The sequence below is a fragment of the Thamnophis sirtalis genome, unplaced genomic scaffold (genome assembly GCF_051295495.1).
Source record: "Thamnophis sirtalis isolate CommonGarterSnake01/CBP01778 unplaced genomic scaffold, rThaSir2_p1.2 scaffold_3, whole genome shotgun sequence".
Taxonomy (NCBI): Eukaryota; Metazoa; Chordata; class Lepidosauria; order Squamata; family Natricidae; genus Thamnophis; species Thamnophis sirtalis.
The window spans coordinates 120608686-120625430 of record NW_028261383.1 but is presented as its reverse complement, the minus strand read 5'-3'; the positions used below and the strand labels follow the sequence as shown (position 1 = coordinate 120625430).

At 39.1% G+C, this 16745-nt stretch overlaps 1 protein-coding gene across 7 annotated transcripts in view; it reads right to left on the bottom strand.

The window, feature by feature from the left end:
* SEPTIN9 (septin 9) overlaps window positions 1-16745 on the bottom strand; it is a 275134-nt gene that overhangs the window by 224739 nt on the left and 33650 nt on the right. For all 7 annotated transcript variants that reach the window (XR_015695999.1, XR_015695998.1, XM_087709853.1 and 4 more), the window contains exon 2: window positions 1136-1192. Coding sequence is in view for 5 of the 7 variants with exons in the window: in XM_087709853.1 (XP_087565979.1) it covers window positions 1136-1192 (57 nt within the window). In the remaining 2 variants the exon portion in view is untranslated. The remainder of the gene's footprint in view (window positions 1-1135; window positions 1193-16745) is intronic.

Here is a 16745-nt window from a genome sequence, read left to right as displayed (position 1 = left end):
TTGAAGAATTTCATAACTGAAAAAAGGAGCCCCCCCCCAATCGCTGTAGTCTGGCAATCTAAGCTTCTGTCTCAGATATATTTAATTCATCTGAAGCAAAACCTGGAAGGTACAGCTTCTTAAACATTAACAAAAGAGATAACTATTTAAACTTATAACAAGTAGTCCTCAACTTATGACAGTTCGTTTAGTAACTGTTCAAAGTTGCTACAGCAATAAAAAAGTGACTTATGACCGCTTTTCACAGTTATGACCTTTGAAGCATCCCCATGATCATGTGATCAAAGTTCAGATGCTTGGCAACTGCTTCATACTTATGACTGTTGCTGTGTCCCAAGGTCATGGGATCACATTTTGAAATCTTCTGACAAGCAAAATCGATGAGGAAGCCATATTCACTTAACAACTGGGTTACTAATTTATCAACTGCAGTGATTCATTTAACAATTGTGGCAAGAGAGGAGCAAAAATCACTTAGCAAATGTCTCACTTAACAACATAAATTTTGGTCTCAGTTGTGGTCGTAAGTCAAAGACAACCTGTAGTATAATATTCTTGCTGTGATGAAATCTGGAAGTCTTTAAACATTCTTTTCTTTTTCTTTACTATAATTTCTTTTTTGAGGGATCCTTGGTGTTCTCTGAGCTTGCTTGTTTTGTCACAGACATTTTATTATCCAAATTAGATTAGTGCTAGCATTTATTTTTTCTGCACTTTTTATTCTTTTTCCATGATCTACCATCAGGTTTAGTCAAATTAGTTTTTTAATATTGCAATTTAAAATTCTTAATAAAAATATTTTTTTCAGAAAATAAACATAACAAAGCAATTAGGAGACCAACTTTTTGTCAAAAGGGTTATTCTGTACAAGAATTCCTGTTGCAATAAATATAATGCAGACTAGAGTAAGTAAGGCTTATTGTTTTGGCTATAACTTCTAAAAACAACCCAATACTCTTCTGATGTGGAATATAGGCTGCCTTTTCTTTCCATTATCTGTTATCTCCACGGAAGCTATTTCACTGCATTACTTTGCACTTCTAAAGATTACTGAGAAGGATCCTTAAGGGTTGTCTCTATGCAACAATCATCAGGGAGTCTATTTCTTTAGTCTAACCCTATCCAGGCAACTTACTTGGACTTGTTGGATCTCCAAATCTCCGGAGTCTCCCACTGGAGGTCCTTGAGGTTCCTGAGACAAAGAAGAAAATGCATGTGGGTGATTAAACAGATATTAGATTCAGGGCATCCTCTGGTTGTTTTGGCTAAAGCTAACACAATAAATATGCTTGGAATGTCTAAACACACAGTTATAAATCAACTGAATGTATTCAGCACAACATAGATTATGTCTGCAATTTCATCAACAAAATCATAAATGGAAAAGATGACTAAAAATATACATGCTGAAGCATAGATTTGTTTTTTCTCCTCCAACACAGACCAAGAGGTATTCAGATGTCTCACATCTCCATTAGAAAAATAGTAATTTAGGAAGGAATCATCAAAATACTGTTTCTCAAAACTCTTGAAAGAAATTATACGAAGGTACTCCAGTCACTGACTTTATTTGTCACAGAAGGCCTCTAATTTCTACAACACAACACACATTTTTAGAATGAATATCCCAAATGCTTACATTTGTATTGGATAGCAAGATGGGCATTTGAAGCTATCATTAAGCAAAGTATTTTTGGGGTACTGATTGTTGTTCCAACACTTATATATGTAGAAGAAGCATAACAGAATAACGGAAGAGACCTTGGAGGTCTTCTATGCCAACCCCCTGCACAAATAGGAAACCCTGTACCATTCGGGACAAATAACCATCCAATCTCTTCTTTAAAACTTCCAGAGATAGAGTACTCACAACTTTTGGAGGCAAGCCATTCCACTGGTTAATTATTCTCACTGTCAGGAAATTTCTTTTGAGTTCTAGGTTGATTCTGTCCTTGATTAGTTTTTATCTGTTGCTTCTTCTGCTTTCTGGTGCTTTGGAAAATAGATTGACCCTGTTTTCTTTGGGGCAGCCTCAGAGGTGGTATTCTACCAGTTCGTACTGGTTCACCCGAATCATGGGTGGCTCCATCTACCCACCCCGGCTCTACGACATCCCATTTAGCCCCCCCCCAAAGTGCATGCGCGGAAGGCTGTGCACATGCACTCACATTTGTGAACCAGTGGGGAAGATAAGTGAATACCATCCTGGGCAGCCCCTGAGATATTGGAACACTGCTATCATGTTACCCCTTGTCCATCTTTTCACTAACTAGACATACCCAGTTCCTGCAACCATTCCTCATATGCTTTAGCCTCCAACCAGGGGAAGGGATCAAAAGAGGAGCCAGGCTAGAAGCATTAACTTTTATAAGCATATCAGAATATGTACACTTAAGTATAATTTGGATAAAGTTGCAGCATTTATTTTCTCCAGGGGGCAGAAAGTTCACCCAGTCTCTAAAGTACTGAAATATACTATTAGTTCTATTAGTGACACTCCACAACAAATTTAATGCTTTGTACAGCAAGGGAGAAGATAGCTGGAGAGAAATATATGACAATTATCTCACATTTTTTTCAACACTGAACTGGAAGCATCGGAAAATTAAAATATGACCATCCTGGAACATTCCACAACATAACTCTTTGCAAAATTACAGCGTTGAGGAAGGCTAGTTGATTTGTGGCTAAACATTACTCCTTGTGACTTTATGACATATGACTTGGCAAGCTCCAGCCCATTTTCCACAAGTCAACAATCCTGATAATTGACTTCCTTTTAACAGATACTTTTATTTGGGGTCAAGTATTTAATATGTAAATCAAAACACTCTTGAAGAAGTCTCCTACCAAAAGTCTGAAAACATTTTTTTTCTGCCCTATTCTTAAACTCTTGCGCTAATTTCTTTATTATATTATGAGTGAGACAACCACAAGTCATTCTTACTTCTACTAGTGCAGAATTTCCCCCTTCATTCCCACACTATCCAAGGACAGCTTCCAGGTGCATTGAATCTGCAAGAGTTTGTTCCCCATTAACCTTGCAAGGAAGTCAAGTGACTCTCAGAGGCTGGGGAGTGAGGCTATACAAGCAGGAGAAATACCAGCAACTTTGCTCTATAATTCATTGCTGGTTCAAGGATGAGTGAAAAGCATTTCAACAGTCAGAAAAGGACCACAAAGTGTTATTCAATTATTCTAGTCCATTGGGGGTAATTTTTTTATTCCTTGCTTCAATTCTAGCAAGAAATTAAACACTGGACAGCAGCAGAGAACTGGTGCTTTAAAAATGGGTGATGATGATGACGTGGTGGCGCAGTGGTTAGAATGCAGTATTGCAAGCTACTTCTGCTGACTGCAATTTGGCAGTTCAAATCTCACCAAGCTAAAGGTTGACTCAGCCTTCCCTCCTTCCAAGGTGGGTAAAATGAGGACCCGGATTGCTGGCGGCAAGAGGCTGACTCTGCAAAACTGCTTAGTAAGGGCGGTAAAGCAGTGTAAAGAGGTACACAAGTCTAAGAAAATTATCCATTCAGTTATGTCTGACTCTTGACAATTCTATGGGCCAGGTCACTCTACATCTTCCCATCATGCATTACTTCTTTGCGTTGTTCTATGTTCTGACTGGTATCCAGCTACTGTGTTCTTTGGTGGCCTGGTTTCCTTTTGCAGCTAAGTTTTCCAAACACAATTGCTTTCTCCATTGAATTTCTCCACATGACATGGCCAAATCTTGCTGAACCCAGCCCTTTGCTGGACAAAAGAAAGAACTGTTATACACTCGTGCCCCTGACTCTCCTTTCTGGCAATTGGGTTTTGCAGCAAGTGAAGCAGTAGAAAAAGGTTGCATAATTCATGGCCTAGATATAAGACACATTAAGCAAACCTGGGTTTGTTAGTGATGGTGCAACAAACTAATGAAGAAGAGTTAAGACAGTTAAAGCGGATGGCGAATTGGCTATTATACAGTTACTAAAATAAATCTCCCCTCCTGGAAAAGAAATTGTAACTGCTGATCTAAGAATGGCCCCTTCTGAAAGATTATTCTGGAATGTTTGTAATTATATCCACTTGCTTCCACCCCATGAAAACAGAATCTGTAGTTGGACTCTTCTATTTCCTATTGGGGCAAAAAGCAGCTCCCCCCCTTTCTCCCTCCCTCCCTCTGTCCTTCCTTCGCCCTCCCACTCATTTTCTATCTTCTACCTTCTATCTTCTACCTATCTTCTACCTTCTACCTTCTATCTATCTTCTATCATCTATCTTATTATTTTATGCAGATTGAGCCCAAAATTTTATCACTATTTTACACATTCACTCAGTATGATAAAATGTGTCTTCCTTTTATTACATTTCCAGCATAAATTTGAAGGAACTTTATACATTCTAGCCAATTTTTCCAGTGACATATGCCAATAATACATCATTTTATAAGAATTCTTTTTAAACTACAACATAGTGCAAATTTTAATTATTTCAACCATACTTTCAGGTTAATTTGGAGAATGTTCTATTACTGCAAAAACACCATTAGAAACAATTTGTCAACTTGACAAATACCATCTCCTCACTTTGAAAAATCCTTTTCTGACAATCTTTTTCTGCAAGCTTAGTTGCTGCTCTGAACATATGTCCAGTTCACTTATTTTGTGAAGTTTTGTACTTTACATATAATTTTAGGAAACATATATATCATGTTTTTAAAGGTTTGAAACACCAACACAGCATTTTATAAAGCCACACAACAGTGCGACAATCCATCATTAATAAAGATAGGGTTTAGATTGCCACATGATGTTCTGACTCCATCCAATGTTATAAATTAATAGTGAGTGGAAATATCCACTGTAAGCAGAATTCTTGTGGGCAAACCTCTGAACTTCAACCTAATTCCAGACAGCATTTCACATGTCTCTGCCTCTCTGTCTTGCCTCAGCCTCTCTTTCTTTCTCAATCTCTCATTTTCACTTTCACTATCTATAGCTTCATTTAAACAATAACAATAATGATAACTAAACACAGTACTTAAAAATTCCATTATAAAGAATTGAAAAATATTGAAAACAACCAACAAAATTAACAAAAAGGCAGAAGAAAAAAATAACTCCTCTGACCGATGCCATAAATGATGCAAAACAATAATCATTTGTCTACCAAAAATAATATATTTAAATAAAGTATTTGAATCCATATTTGAAAACAAATTAAACCAAGACTATACAATTCCTTTTTTTTTTGTCAGTTTCCCATTTTCCCAGTTTCCCGTGCACTTAAACCAAAGGTATAAATCATGGTTTCTGGTTTTTACCCCTACCATTCTATTATTATGTTGTCATTTCAAACATTCAAAAACAGAAGCTGCTCACAATTCCAAGAAAAGAGAATATATATTATTACAATATATGTATATAACAGGAGGAAAGAAACTAGGATTAATGGGAATGCAGGAGTACAGTAATGGCCAAAATTGTGGAAACCTTTTGCGAAAAGTGTATTTTCTAAAACTAGCTAATAACACCACTTTTTTTTTAGTAGTACCATAAACTAATATACCAGTGGAAAGATAATTTAATCAAGAATGTAATGCAATAACTTTTATGAAGGATTTGCTATTAGAATAGCAGTTATAAAGAAGAAAAGTAAAAAAGATATACAAAAATGATCACCATAGAAAAAATGAGATATACAAAAATTATCACCATGTCAGTTAATGCTTAGTTGGGTAACCTTTAGCATAAATTACGACCTTACAACATCTTCCAGTGCAGTGAACCAAGTCTTTTAGTTCCGCAGCTGTTATGTGAAACCAAAATTGAATGATTGCTCCTACTAACTGAGTTTTATTGTTGGCTCACTTCTGACTAACAAATTTATTTAGCTGGCTCCAAAGATTTTCAATTGGGTTAAGGTCAGGACTATTCCCAGGCCATTCCAGCAGTGGAATATGATTATCTTGAAATTACACCCCCCCCCCATGTGGTGTTATTAGCCATCAAATTTCAAAAATATACTTTTCCCAAAAGGTTTCCACAATTTTGGCCGTTACTATAGAGCTTCCCTTAATAACTACCGGTGCTTTGTTCTATTAACCAACTCACTGATCTGAAGTAAAAAATATCAAGACTGCCTTCCTGGCTATGGTGGTTTCCATAATTGGATTGTAAACCCATTGTTTCCATTTGACAGTTAAGGGTGGGCTGGAGAGAATAGGAACCACACAGTCCAATGCGACTCTATAACGTGAGGGCACTGGATTAGAAAAAATTCAGGTGAGGAAAAAAGGGAGAATGGATAAAATGCTGCACCTGCCAACATTCCCTATTCAAGCCAGTCACAAGGAATTTGTGGCCTGCTCTCCAACTTTCCCCTAAGACTAATAATGCAATAAGAGCAGAACCACATGGAAAGCAGCATCTTTCAACAGTGGTATATTAAAAATATTCCTGCTGGGCAAAATTATACAGTACATTGTGCCTGTTTTTTTTTTAAAAAAGCACACACTTAAGCCAACTGCTTTCATTTTGAAGGAATAGCAATGACATGAAGCTCTAATCTAAAATGTACTCCCGATACAAACTGAGTTTCTATATCAACTTCTTACTAAAATAATCTTACTATTTGCCTCTTGATATACTTTTGTCACAAGAATTGCCATAAAAGGTACTTAATATTTAGCTATTTCTCCTAATGCTGCAAATAATCTGACTTATTTGTTAAATTTGTAACTCAGACCATTCTGTAGCACTCCCTTGCCAATTTTTCTCCACTGCAACTATATGAAGTCAATTAAACTGACAGTGAATGATTGGTCCAAAGTCACCAGTGACTTTTTATAGCTCATAATGGAATTGGACTTTGCTGTCCTCACTCCTACACCAATATTTTAGCCGTTACATTACCCTGAAGTGCTGCAGCTTTTTCCAAATCTTTTTCAGTCCACCCTTCCTTAACTTGATTTAAAATCATCCCAAGTCCTAGTGGACGCATCCATGTGGTTTGGTGGGTCCCTGAGGTGGTTGTTTTCTCTCTGAGCTTGGTTGTTTTCTTGGAGACAACCAAACTTGGCAACACATCAGTACTAGGAGGGAGAGGGACTTAATCTATATGCTAGTACAGTGATGGCGAACCTTTTTGGCACTGAGTGCCCAAACCGGAAGGTGTGCATGCCTGTTTTTTGGGCATTTTTCAGGCCATTTTCAAACAGTTTGGGGGGTTATTTTCAGGCCATTTTGGGCCATTTTCAAGCCATTTTTCTGGGCTTTTTTTTGGCCCCCAAAAAGGCCAAAAACAGCCAAAAAAACCAGCCTGAAAATGGCCCCCAAAAGAGCCTCTTTTTTTGGTCCTTTTTGACTGTTTTTTAAGGCCATTTTCAGGCTGTTTTCTGGTGCTCTGGCACCTGCAAAGACCAGCTGGCAACAGCGTGTATGCCCACAGAGAGGGTTGTTAGGCTGTTTACTATTAGCTTGTTTGAATTAGTAGATCCTTGATTGGGGCATTTACTACTTGCATGAGATTTGTTTGTCAACAATACAGAAGTATTTGTATTTGTATTTATTTGTCTTGTATGCCGCCCACTCCCGAAGGACTCCTGGCGGCTCACAATAGACAAGGGAAGGGGGAAGACTAGACAAAGACAACACTTTAAAAACAAAACCGCAACATTCACAATTTCCGTGGGACTAGATGTTTCACAGCCCCCCCCCCCCGGCATGCTGGAGCAGCCAGGACTTGGTGGCTTTGCGGAAAGCCGGGAGGGTTGTAAGGGTCTGGATCTCGACAGGGAGATCATTCCAGAGGACTGGAGCTGCAACAGAGAAGGTTCTCCCCCGGGGGGTCGCCAGCCGACATTGGCTGGTGGATGAAATCTGGAGGAGACCTAACCTGTGAGATCTGATCGGTCTATGGGAGGTAATCGGCAGGAGGCGGTCTCTCAGGTACCCAGGTCCGATGCCATGTAGGGCTTTATAGGTAGCGACCAGCACCTTGAAGCGGATTCGGAGACTAATGGGTAGCCAGAAGTGTCTCTCTGTTGCTTTTTCCAGAATTGTTTTCAGCTTCCAAGTCTATTTATGAGATTTCTTCATGGATTTCCATTCACACCCTACCCAAATCCAATCTCACTTAGCTTTTAGATATTGGCAAAAGTTGGATATGTATTGGCAACTACTGTGATATCTTGTTCTAAAAATTCCAGAATTAAGGACAGGAGCTCTTAGAGCTCATTACCTGTATTCACAAAGTGAAAAGCGGATCTTCTTCAAAGTCTTTTTCACTGGGTTGTTGACTCATTCAAGAAGCTATCCTTGTCCTCTCTACCCCATCAATCAATAAATAAACAAATGTGGACAAACAATTGTTGTCCTCTTTGCTTTCTCTTTATCTGATCAATTGAAGAGGCTTGTATTGTCTCAGTGTGCTGATTTGTTGTTTCATCCTTTTTATTATTTGTAAAGTACCCATTTTCCCCCTCTTTGTTATATTCTTTTTTAAAAATAACTTTCATTCTGTTTGGACCTGAGAGTCAAGATCTTTTTTGTAGACATTTAATTAAAGATTGTAATTAGAAATAGCTGAGATACACTAACATAGAATAAAAAGAAACAAGCTACAAAAAGAAGGAAAACAGGAAAAATAGAAAAGAAAATAAGAATATAGTAAAGAAAAAAGAATATCAAAAGTGACTTTCCACTTTAATCACAAATATAAACAATTTTAGCAATTTAGAACTTTCTCTTCAAGTACAACAAATAATCTCTTCTTTCCATATTCCAGCTCATATTTACAATTAAATTTACAACACGTTATCATTTCAGTCCTAGTGTCAGCCCATTATCAACGTATCTATTTTAACCTTGATCAAATAAACCACATTTATATTCTTTTTACTTCTAACAATCTTAATACTTAATAACAACTGAGCCGAGGTGGCACAGTGGTTAGAGTGCAGCGCTGCAGTCTATTTCTGAAGTCAGTTAAATGAAAACCCAGATTGTTGGGGGCAATATGCTGACTGTGTAAACCACTAGAGAGTGCTGTAAAGCAGTGTGAAGTAGTGTATGAGTTTAAGTGCTATTGCTATTAGTCCATGGAAGTAATGTAGAACTTGAGGTTTTTTTTTTCAATTTTTTCCTTTTTTGTCCCTTCTCACAAGACTCTTTGAAACTTCAATAAGCCTCTCTTTAAATCCAATTTAAGAAAATTATCCAATCACCCTCTTGCTTTATTTATACATCTCTTTTAATGGGTTTTTTTAATGTCCAATATAACATCTTTTTTTCCATGTCATTCTTGTAGCCTCTCCTTTTCCAGCCACTTTCAGCTCAATCCCAATCTTGCTAGGTAGAACCTGTTATCTTTCCATAATATGTTTTAGATACTTGTAGATATTTGATACTATTAAAAGTTACTTCTGATCCAATATTAAAAAATGTCCTTCAGTTTGTCCAGTATTCAAATATTTTGCTTCATTTTCTAATTGTAAGATGAGTTTTATGTGTACTTTTCCTGGAATTATTATCTTTAGTTCCATCTAGTGTTCAATTATTAAAATATTAACTTATTGTATTTTTTTAAAAAAACAACACTTTTCCCCACAGAATGGATTCTTTATCATTAATTCCAAAATCTTACTCCAAAGGGACCTTTAGTCCCTTTGTAACTTTCTAAAATCAAAGTTTAATCACCCTTTTATTGCATATTCCAAAGTAGTTTTTTAAGACCTTAAATTTGCATTTAAAAATTATTTCACTAAGGGTTGAAGGAAATTCATCTGCTGCTGTAAAACATGTTGATCCAAAAGTTCCTGGTGGCTGAAAAGCAGCTAACAAGCAATTCCCAAATGAGATTAGAAGCATGCAAACATATACTTCTAGAGTCCTTTCAAAGGCACCAACTATGGTTTGAGCACGATGGCTTTCCCTTTTCTTCCAGTGCTCTGAACCCACTGGAGACCACTGCGGGATATCTCAAGCCCTCTCTTTCTCTGGAGAGAGATTATTATATTATTATTACTATTATTAAGAGCCACAGTCGTGTAGTAGTTAGAATGCAGTACTGCAGGCTACTTCTGCTGATTGTTGGCTGCCTGCAATTTGGCAGTTTGGATCTCACGAGGCTCAATATTGACTTAGCTTACTATCCTTCCGAGGTCAGTAAAATGAGGACCCAGATTGTTGGGAGCAATAGGCTGACCCTGTAAACCACTTGGACAGGACTGTAAAAGCACTGTGAAGTGATATATAGGTCTAGATGCTATTGCTATTATTGAAAAGTTGGTTTACATGCTGGCTCTTCGTTCCACTGTGGTCATCAGCTTTGTTTTTCTGAGTCATCTTCTGTCCACCCAGGACAGAAGATGACTCTAGCACTACTGCTGGTTTGATTGTGTGCACACTTTGTGCATGCACGCTTGATGTGTGTGCATGTGCAGTGCATTTAAAATTGTTCTGCACATGCACAGAACTGAAAAACAATTTCCTTCTGGACATAATCTGGACCTGTGATTGAAGTTTGAATTTGAACCACCCTTATACAATTTTTCTTCTAATCTGCCCTAATTGGATACACGGTGGCTCATCTGGTTAGGGTTAACAAGCTGCAAGCCCTTGTTCGAGACCCAAGTGCTGCTGTGAGATGGAATAAGCTCCCATCTTTTTCTCCAGTTCCTACTGGGAACATGAAAGGAGCCCACAATTGGACATCCCCCGGGCAACAGTGATGTCACCAGTCAATCCTTTCAACCTGGAAGTGCCTCAGTGCTTCTGACTCAAGTGTGATGCAATCTGCCTAATCCTCAATTCAGCTATTGGGGTTTCCTTGAAATAGAGCTGGTAGCTGCAAACTGAATTATATTTCAGTCCTAGGCCACCTCTTTGCAGGGTCAGTGGGGAAGGAGTTGAGGTCACCTCCCAGGCTGCTTCAAAGTTTTGCTAATCTGACCTTGCAAGAGAGTTGGATTGAGCATGGAGGATTTCTTCACAAAGGTGTTAGAAATCTGATGTAGGTTAGTTTTAAAACAGAGTAACTGAGGATAAATGAGAAAGCAAGGGGTGAATGCAAAGTTTGTTGTTTATTGCTGCTTGCTATCACATAAAAAGGCACTTCCCTTTTATTAGCATTGAAATTAAACCAACAAAAGGAATTGGCAAAGCCACGGATGCTTTCCAACATTAATCAGAAACACTCATTGAAAAAAATTATGGTTTCTCAGCCTCTGTGGAAGGGAGGCCCTTGTCAAACATAAGCCAAGCACAGCTGCACTGAAAACATAAGCCATGTGTTGGGATGTTTTGTATTTCTTTTTGCCTGGCAGCAGTGAGAGGCAGGCGGCTCGCTCCACAGGAGGGCAAAGTGCCCTGGCAGCTTACTCTTCAGATTGGCAACAGCCCCCTGTGTGGCTTGAGGCCCCCATTTGCAGCCCATTGACTTACTTGCCGGTAAGATTGCCAGAGCCAAACCCTCTTCCTGGAGGACATCAGCCAGAGCTCCGATTGACTTTTGTGGCATATGTGTCTGGCTCTGAATGTCCTCTTTCCTGCTGCTGCCATAGATTGATTTCAAAGTCACATTTCCTTTCTCCCTTTGAGTCCTGAAAACAAGAAGTTCCTCACAGAATCTGGAGTGCCTCTGTTCTTCATTTCCAACCCAAGTTTCATCCCGTCCATGACACGATGATTGAATTTATTTATTCTGCTAAACCACAGTTTGTTTCACTATCGCTTATTAAATGAAACACAACAGGCTGGGCTTATAAAAGATGCTAGGCTATAAACCATGATTCATAAACCACAGTCACTGGATTTACACAATACACTAATATGTCTTGCCTTAATTCAAGAGGTAAAATAACTGGGAGTGCTTCAGTGATGAGATAGATACATTCCCCCTCCTGTTAGCAAACCCTGGGAATTTTGGTGATGTATCTGTTCCTGATCAGAAGCAAAGTAAAGAAAGGAAAGCCCCATGTTATGAACACAAGAGAAATTTGCACTCTGTTAACATAAAGTCCTAAGAATGTACACACATATGTAAATAGAAGGAAATGCCATTTTTGTGTGTATATATAACTGATGGCAGAATTATATCTGCTATGTGGATATGTATGTTTTCTTAATGTCTTCTGTGTATAATTTAGTAATAGAAATTGCACCAGGCCTGCAGGCAAAGCCTTTCTTCCTTAATCCTTTCTTTGTAAGAGTAGCTAATCTTTTCCCAACAGTTATTCATCCACAAGCTCTGTCACCATACATAGGAGCTGAAAAACAATTTGGAGTCCTAAAGATTTCTAGGGTTTACTGCTAGGGCAATTCTAATCCAAGACAATGATGTTCAGAAATGTCACTCACAGGTAAATGAGGATGGGATTGCAATTTAGCCAGCATATAAATATCTCAGGAATTGCTTACTTTAATATTGATGGTTTGAAGGCTAAAATACATGGCTTGTTGTTCTTACCAGGTACAGCCATGGTAACAGAAAAGGAGGAAAGGCAGTTTTTATGGTTTCATGCACCAGTTTACACGGAGAGTGATTGACAAAACAAATGGAAACTGGGCAGACAAGCTGACAAGGAGAGGTAAATATGGATTATTGATTTTCAAGTTACTTGAAGACCTTGTTCATATCATCCAATAAGGGCTTATCTTTTCTCTCTCCTATGTAATCTTTTGCCAGTCTATTGTCAGGGCTTTGTCTATCTTCGCTGAGAGACCAATGATCACAGTTACCCTGTGGTAAGATAGGCAACCAATAACACTTATAAATACATTTATTTGTTTATTTATTTATTTATCCCTCCCTCCATCCATCCATCCATCCATCCATCCATCCACAAGGTGATGTTGTTCATATTATTGGATCATAGAATTATAGGGCTGGAAGAGACTTGTTCAACCCCTGCCTAAAGCAGGAATTCTTATACTATCCTGGACAAATGAATGCCCAATCTTTTCTTGAATACCTTCAGCAATGTAGCATCCACAACTCTAGAAGGTAAGCTGTTCTGTTGGTTAATTATTCTCAATATCAGGAAATTCATTCCAGGAAGAATAGCAATAGCACTTTGACTTGTGTACCACTTCACAGTGCTTTACTTTAAGTGGTTTACAGAGTCAGCATTTTGCCCCCAACAATCTTGATCCTCATTTTACCCATCTTGGAAGCATTGAAGGCTGAGTCAATCTTCAAGGCTGAGACTCCAACTTCTGAACTGCTGGCAGTCGGCAATAAGTTGAATTAGCTGCAATGCTGCATTCTAACCACTGCACCAGAACGGGTCTGAATTATTGTAAGGTATTCTAATAAAAATGGGGCAGAGAATAGCCAGGTTGTATTATGTGCATATGAACGAACACACACACACACACACACACACACACACACACACACACACACACACAGAATGTAAATAAAGGGAAACCATGAAATGGGATCAAAAGAAAGTGAGGAGACATCACCCCCAATCAGGTAGAACTCAACAGAGTTCACATTCATTTTTAATATGGTAACTATTAGTCTGGTCCCGTGCCTTGTAAGGCTTTATAAGTGGTAACCAGACCTTGAATTACATGCAGAAGCCTGATGGGAGCCAGAAAAGCTCATGAACAGGAGTGTTATAGGAACATATCATAGTTTGTCCAAAATTGCACACACTGCTGCATTCTGGACCAGCTGCAGCTACTGATTGCTCTTCAAGAGCAGCTCTATGAAGAGCACAGTGAAATAGTCCAGCCAGGAAGTTACTAAAGAATGAGAGAACATAAGTACAGTTCATGATCCAAGAATAGGCACATTTAATATGTGAGATTAATCTGGGCAAAGGCCTTCCCAGCCACAGTTGTTACCTCTTTTTCAAATACGAACAATGAGTCCAAGACAGCCCTAAAATTGCACACCAGCTCTGTCTTGGGAAAATGCCATCCCATCCAGAGTCTGAGGGGGGGGAATAAAACCCAACATTGGGAGTCTCTAAAACACAACCTTTCTTGGCCTTCCTCATCCATAACCTCCAGAACCTAGGAAAGAATCCTGACAGTGTCACTTGAGCAGCCTGAAGCAGACATGCACAACAGTTTATCACCAATATCTTTCATGTAGATGTTTAATGGGAATCGGGAAACAGCAGAATTCTGGGGCCAGGAGTCTAGAGCCAGACCCCTCCCCACCATACCAACAATGACTGGAACCAACGTTCCATCCCAATCCCTAATATGGACCAGATGGATCTATGGTTGATGGTACTGAAAGCCACTGAGAGATCCAGGAAACCAGGATGGATTACTGCCATGATCATTGAAAAGTGTGATCAATGCTTCTCAGTATCGTAAATCGGACTGAAAAGATTCAAAACAATCCACTTCTTTCAGGTGTCTTCCCCCCTAAGGAGGAAACATTGGAAATTGGACTACAGTTCTCCAGTACCACTGGATCCAGGATGGCTGTTTGAAGACAAAATACATTACTGATTCCTTCAAAGTAAGCAGAACCTTCTTTGAATCTGTGAGTGATCAAAAGATCCCCCAACAATGACTTCTGCTATTTACAATTTCATCAAGTGACACAATCTGGCTGACTTTGGGTTTAGAAGTTAAACAAGGTTGGGCCAATTGGGTATTCGGAGGCAGTGGTGGGTTCCAGATCCCGTTCCAACGGTTGGAACGGGCCCGGTGGCATCCACACGGACGCCTGCAGAACGTGTGCACACGTGCGCAGCTCGTGCATGCATCTTAGCGCTTCCGTGAGCCTCTGCGATGCTCCAGCTGCTCAGTGGAGCATCGCCCAGGTGCTCTACACACAACACACATGCGCAGAAGCACTAAAGACTTAAAAGACCAGTAAGGAGCAGGGGGGGGATCTGGAGCACCGTACCAGAATGGTATCTGGTGCTCCGGGCAGGCTCCGGTACACCATACCGGGGTGTACTGCCTGCAACCCACCACTGTCTGGGGGTATTTCCTAGACTGGAATGTTTAAAAAAAATTCCCCAAAATAAGCAATGGATAAAAAAAATTGCTTTTGCTTTTTTAAAAAAGGCTTTCACTTTGCATACTTAACTGGAGGGTTTAGTTTTAGCAAGTAAGCCATGCCAGGCAAATTCAGTTTTTTACATTAAAAGTTTTCTAATTGAGTAAATTCTGGAAGCCGCCTCCTGCAATCTTGTGATTACCCTTGGTGCCTGAATCAAAGGTCTCAAGATGACCATTTAGTGATGCAATTCATTCCAAAGCCTGCTGATTTCACTCGGATCCTTGAATAATACAGAACTGACGATGTGCATAGAAGAAAAATATCTCCAGAGATTCCCACAACCATTGCAATGGAGAGGGGAAAGATCCATAAGAAGTGGGAAGAGTGATGAGAGATTGTTTTTTGCTAGAGACACAGCTTTTCTAAATGTGGGGGGGAAAATGGTTTAATACATTTAAAAAGCCTCTTTGGAAAAGAAAAGCCTATTCCCTAATAGTAGGGAAAGGTCATAATAAATTGTAAAACTTAAAAAAGTCAAATTGATTTGTGCTAAAGCAGGTGGCAGCCAGCCCATCCAGCACAAATCTTTTTCATAGAAGGAAAACAGAATTTTAAACCAATAGTCTCATATTTGTCTAGAAGCCTTAGCTGTCCTCAGACTCCCTCTGCTGCCCTGCACTTCATTTTTCTCTCTGTCCTGAGTTTTATGTTGGGAACATCACATTCTGTATGGAATCTATTTTATTCCTATAGCTGAGAACCTCTTCATTTTGACACCATGGAGAATTTTCTGACACGAAACAGCAATATGTTTTCTTAAATCCAACACTTGCTTTATCAAAGACATTTCTTTACGTATCTGCCAGGATCTTTTAATCAGATGCTCTTGCATTCTGGCTGCAAAATTTCCCCTGTGGCCCTTGGCTTCTTTTCTGTTCTGATTTCAAAAACACTTCATTTGTGCACTTTATTTAAAAAAGACTCATCTTCCTCTGCATCTCTCAAACTTTCAGATGAGGCTTCAGCATTAATTACTCCAATGCTGCAACTTCATGAACTTAACTGTCATGAGGATAAACGTGTGAACTGCTGTAACCTTTGTTGGTCAGATTCCAGGCATCTAATGTTGGATTTTCCCAGAAGAAGATCTATTTAGAGAAAAACATTGTCAGTTCTATTTTTCCCATGTGTTAGAGGCCAGTGAGAAATGAAGGGTAACTCATGTACTTAATTGTATCTTATCAAAGGCCAACACAAATTTAGATTGGTATACAATATTGGAATATTCCCAGAAGGTTCTGTTAACGCAGATTTTCCTTTTGAATATTAAAAGAAAATGAGCCATCCCGACTAGGGAAAATGAGTTGTTCCCAAAGGGAGGAGAAACAGTACAGAACAATGGCCCCCAACCTTTTGGGCACCAGGGACCGATTCCATAGAGAAAGGTTTTTCTGTGAATGGGAGGGGTCTTGGTTTTGCATGCTGCCTGCATCCTGTGGATGGGGCTTCGCTTGCTTGCATCACCTAGTTTCTGGCATCCTGTGGTCTGGTGCTGGTCCATGGACTGGGAGGTAGGCACCCCTGGTATAAACAGCTCATTTTTATCATCACTTCCACAGCTTGTTTTAGACCTAAACCTCTGGCAGATTTCTCTTTTAAGACTTCTGTTAAACACACCCTTTCTTTTGGGTATATGCACACTTATATAAACTTCCCGTATTTCAGGATCTGATTGTTAACTTCTAGTCAGTTTGGGCTTCTTAAACCAAAATTATAAAATT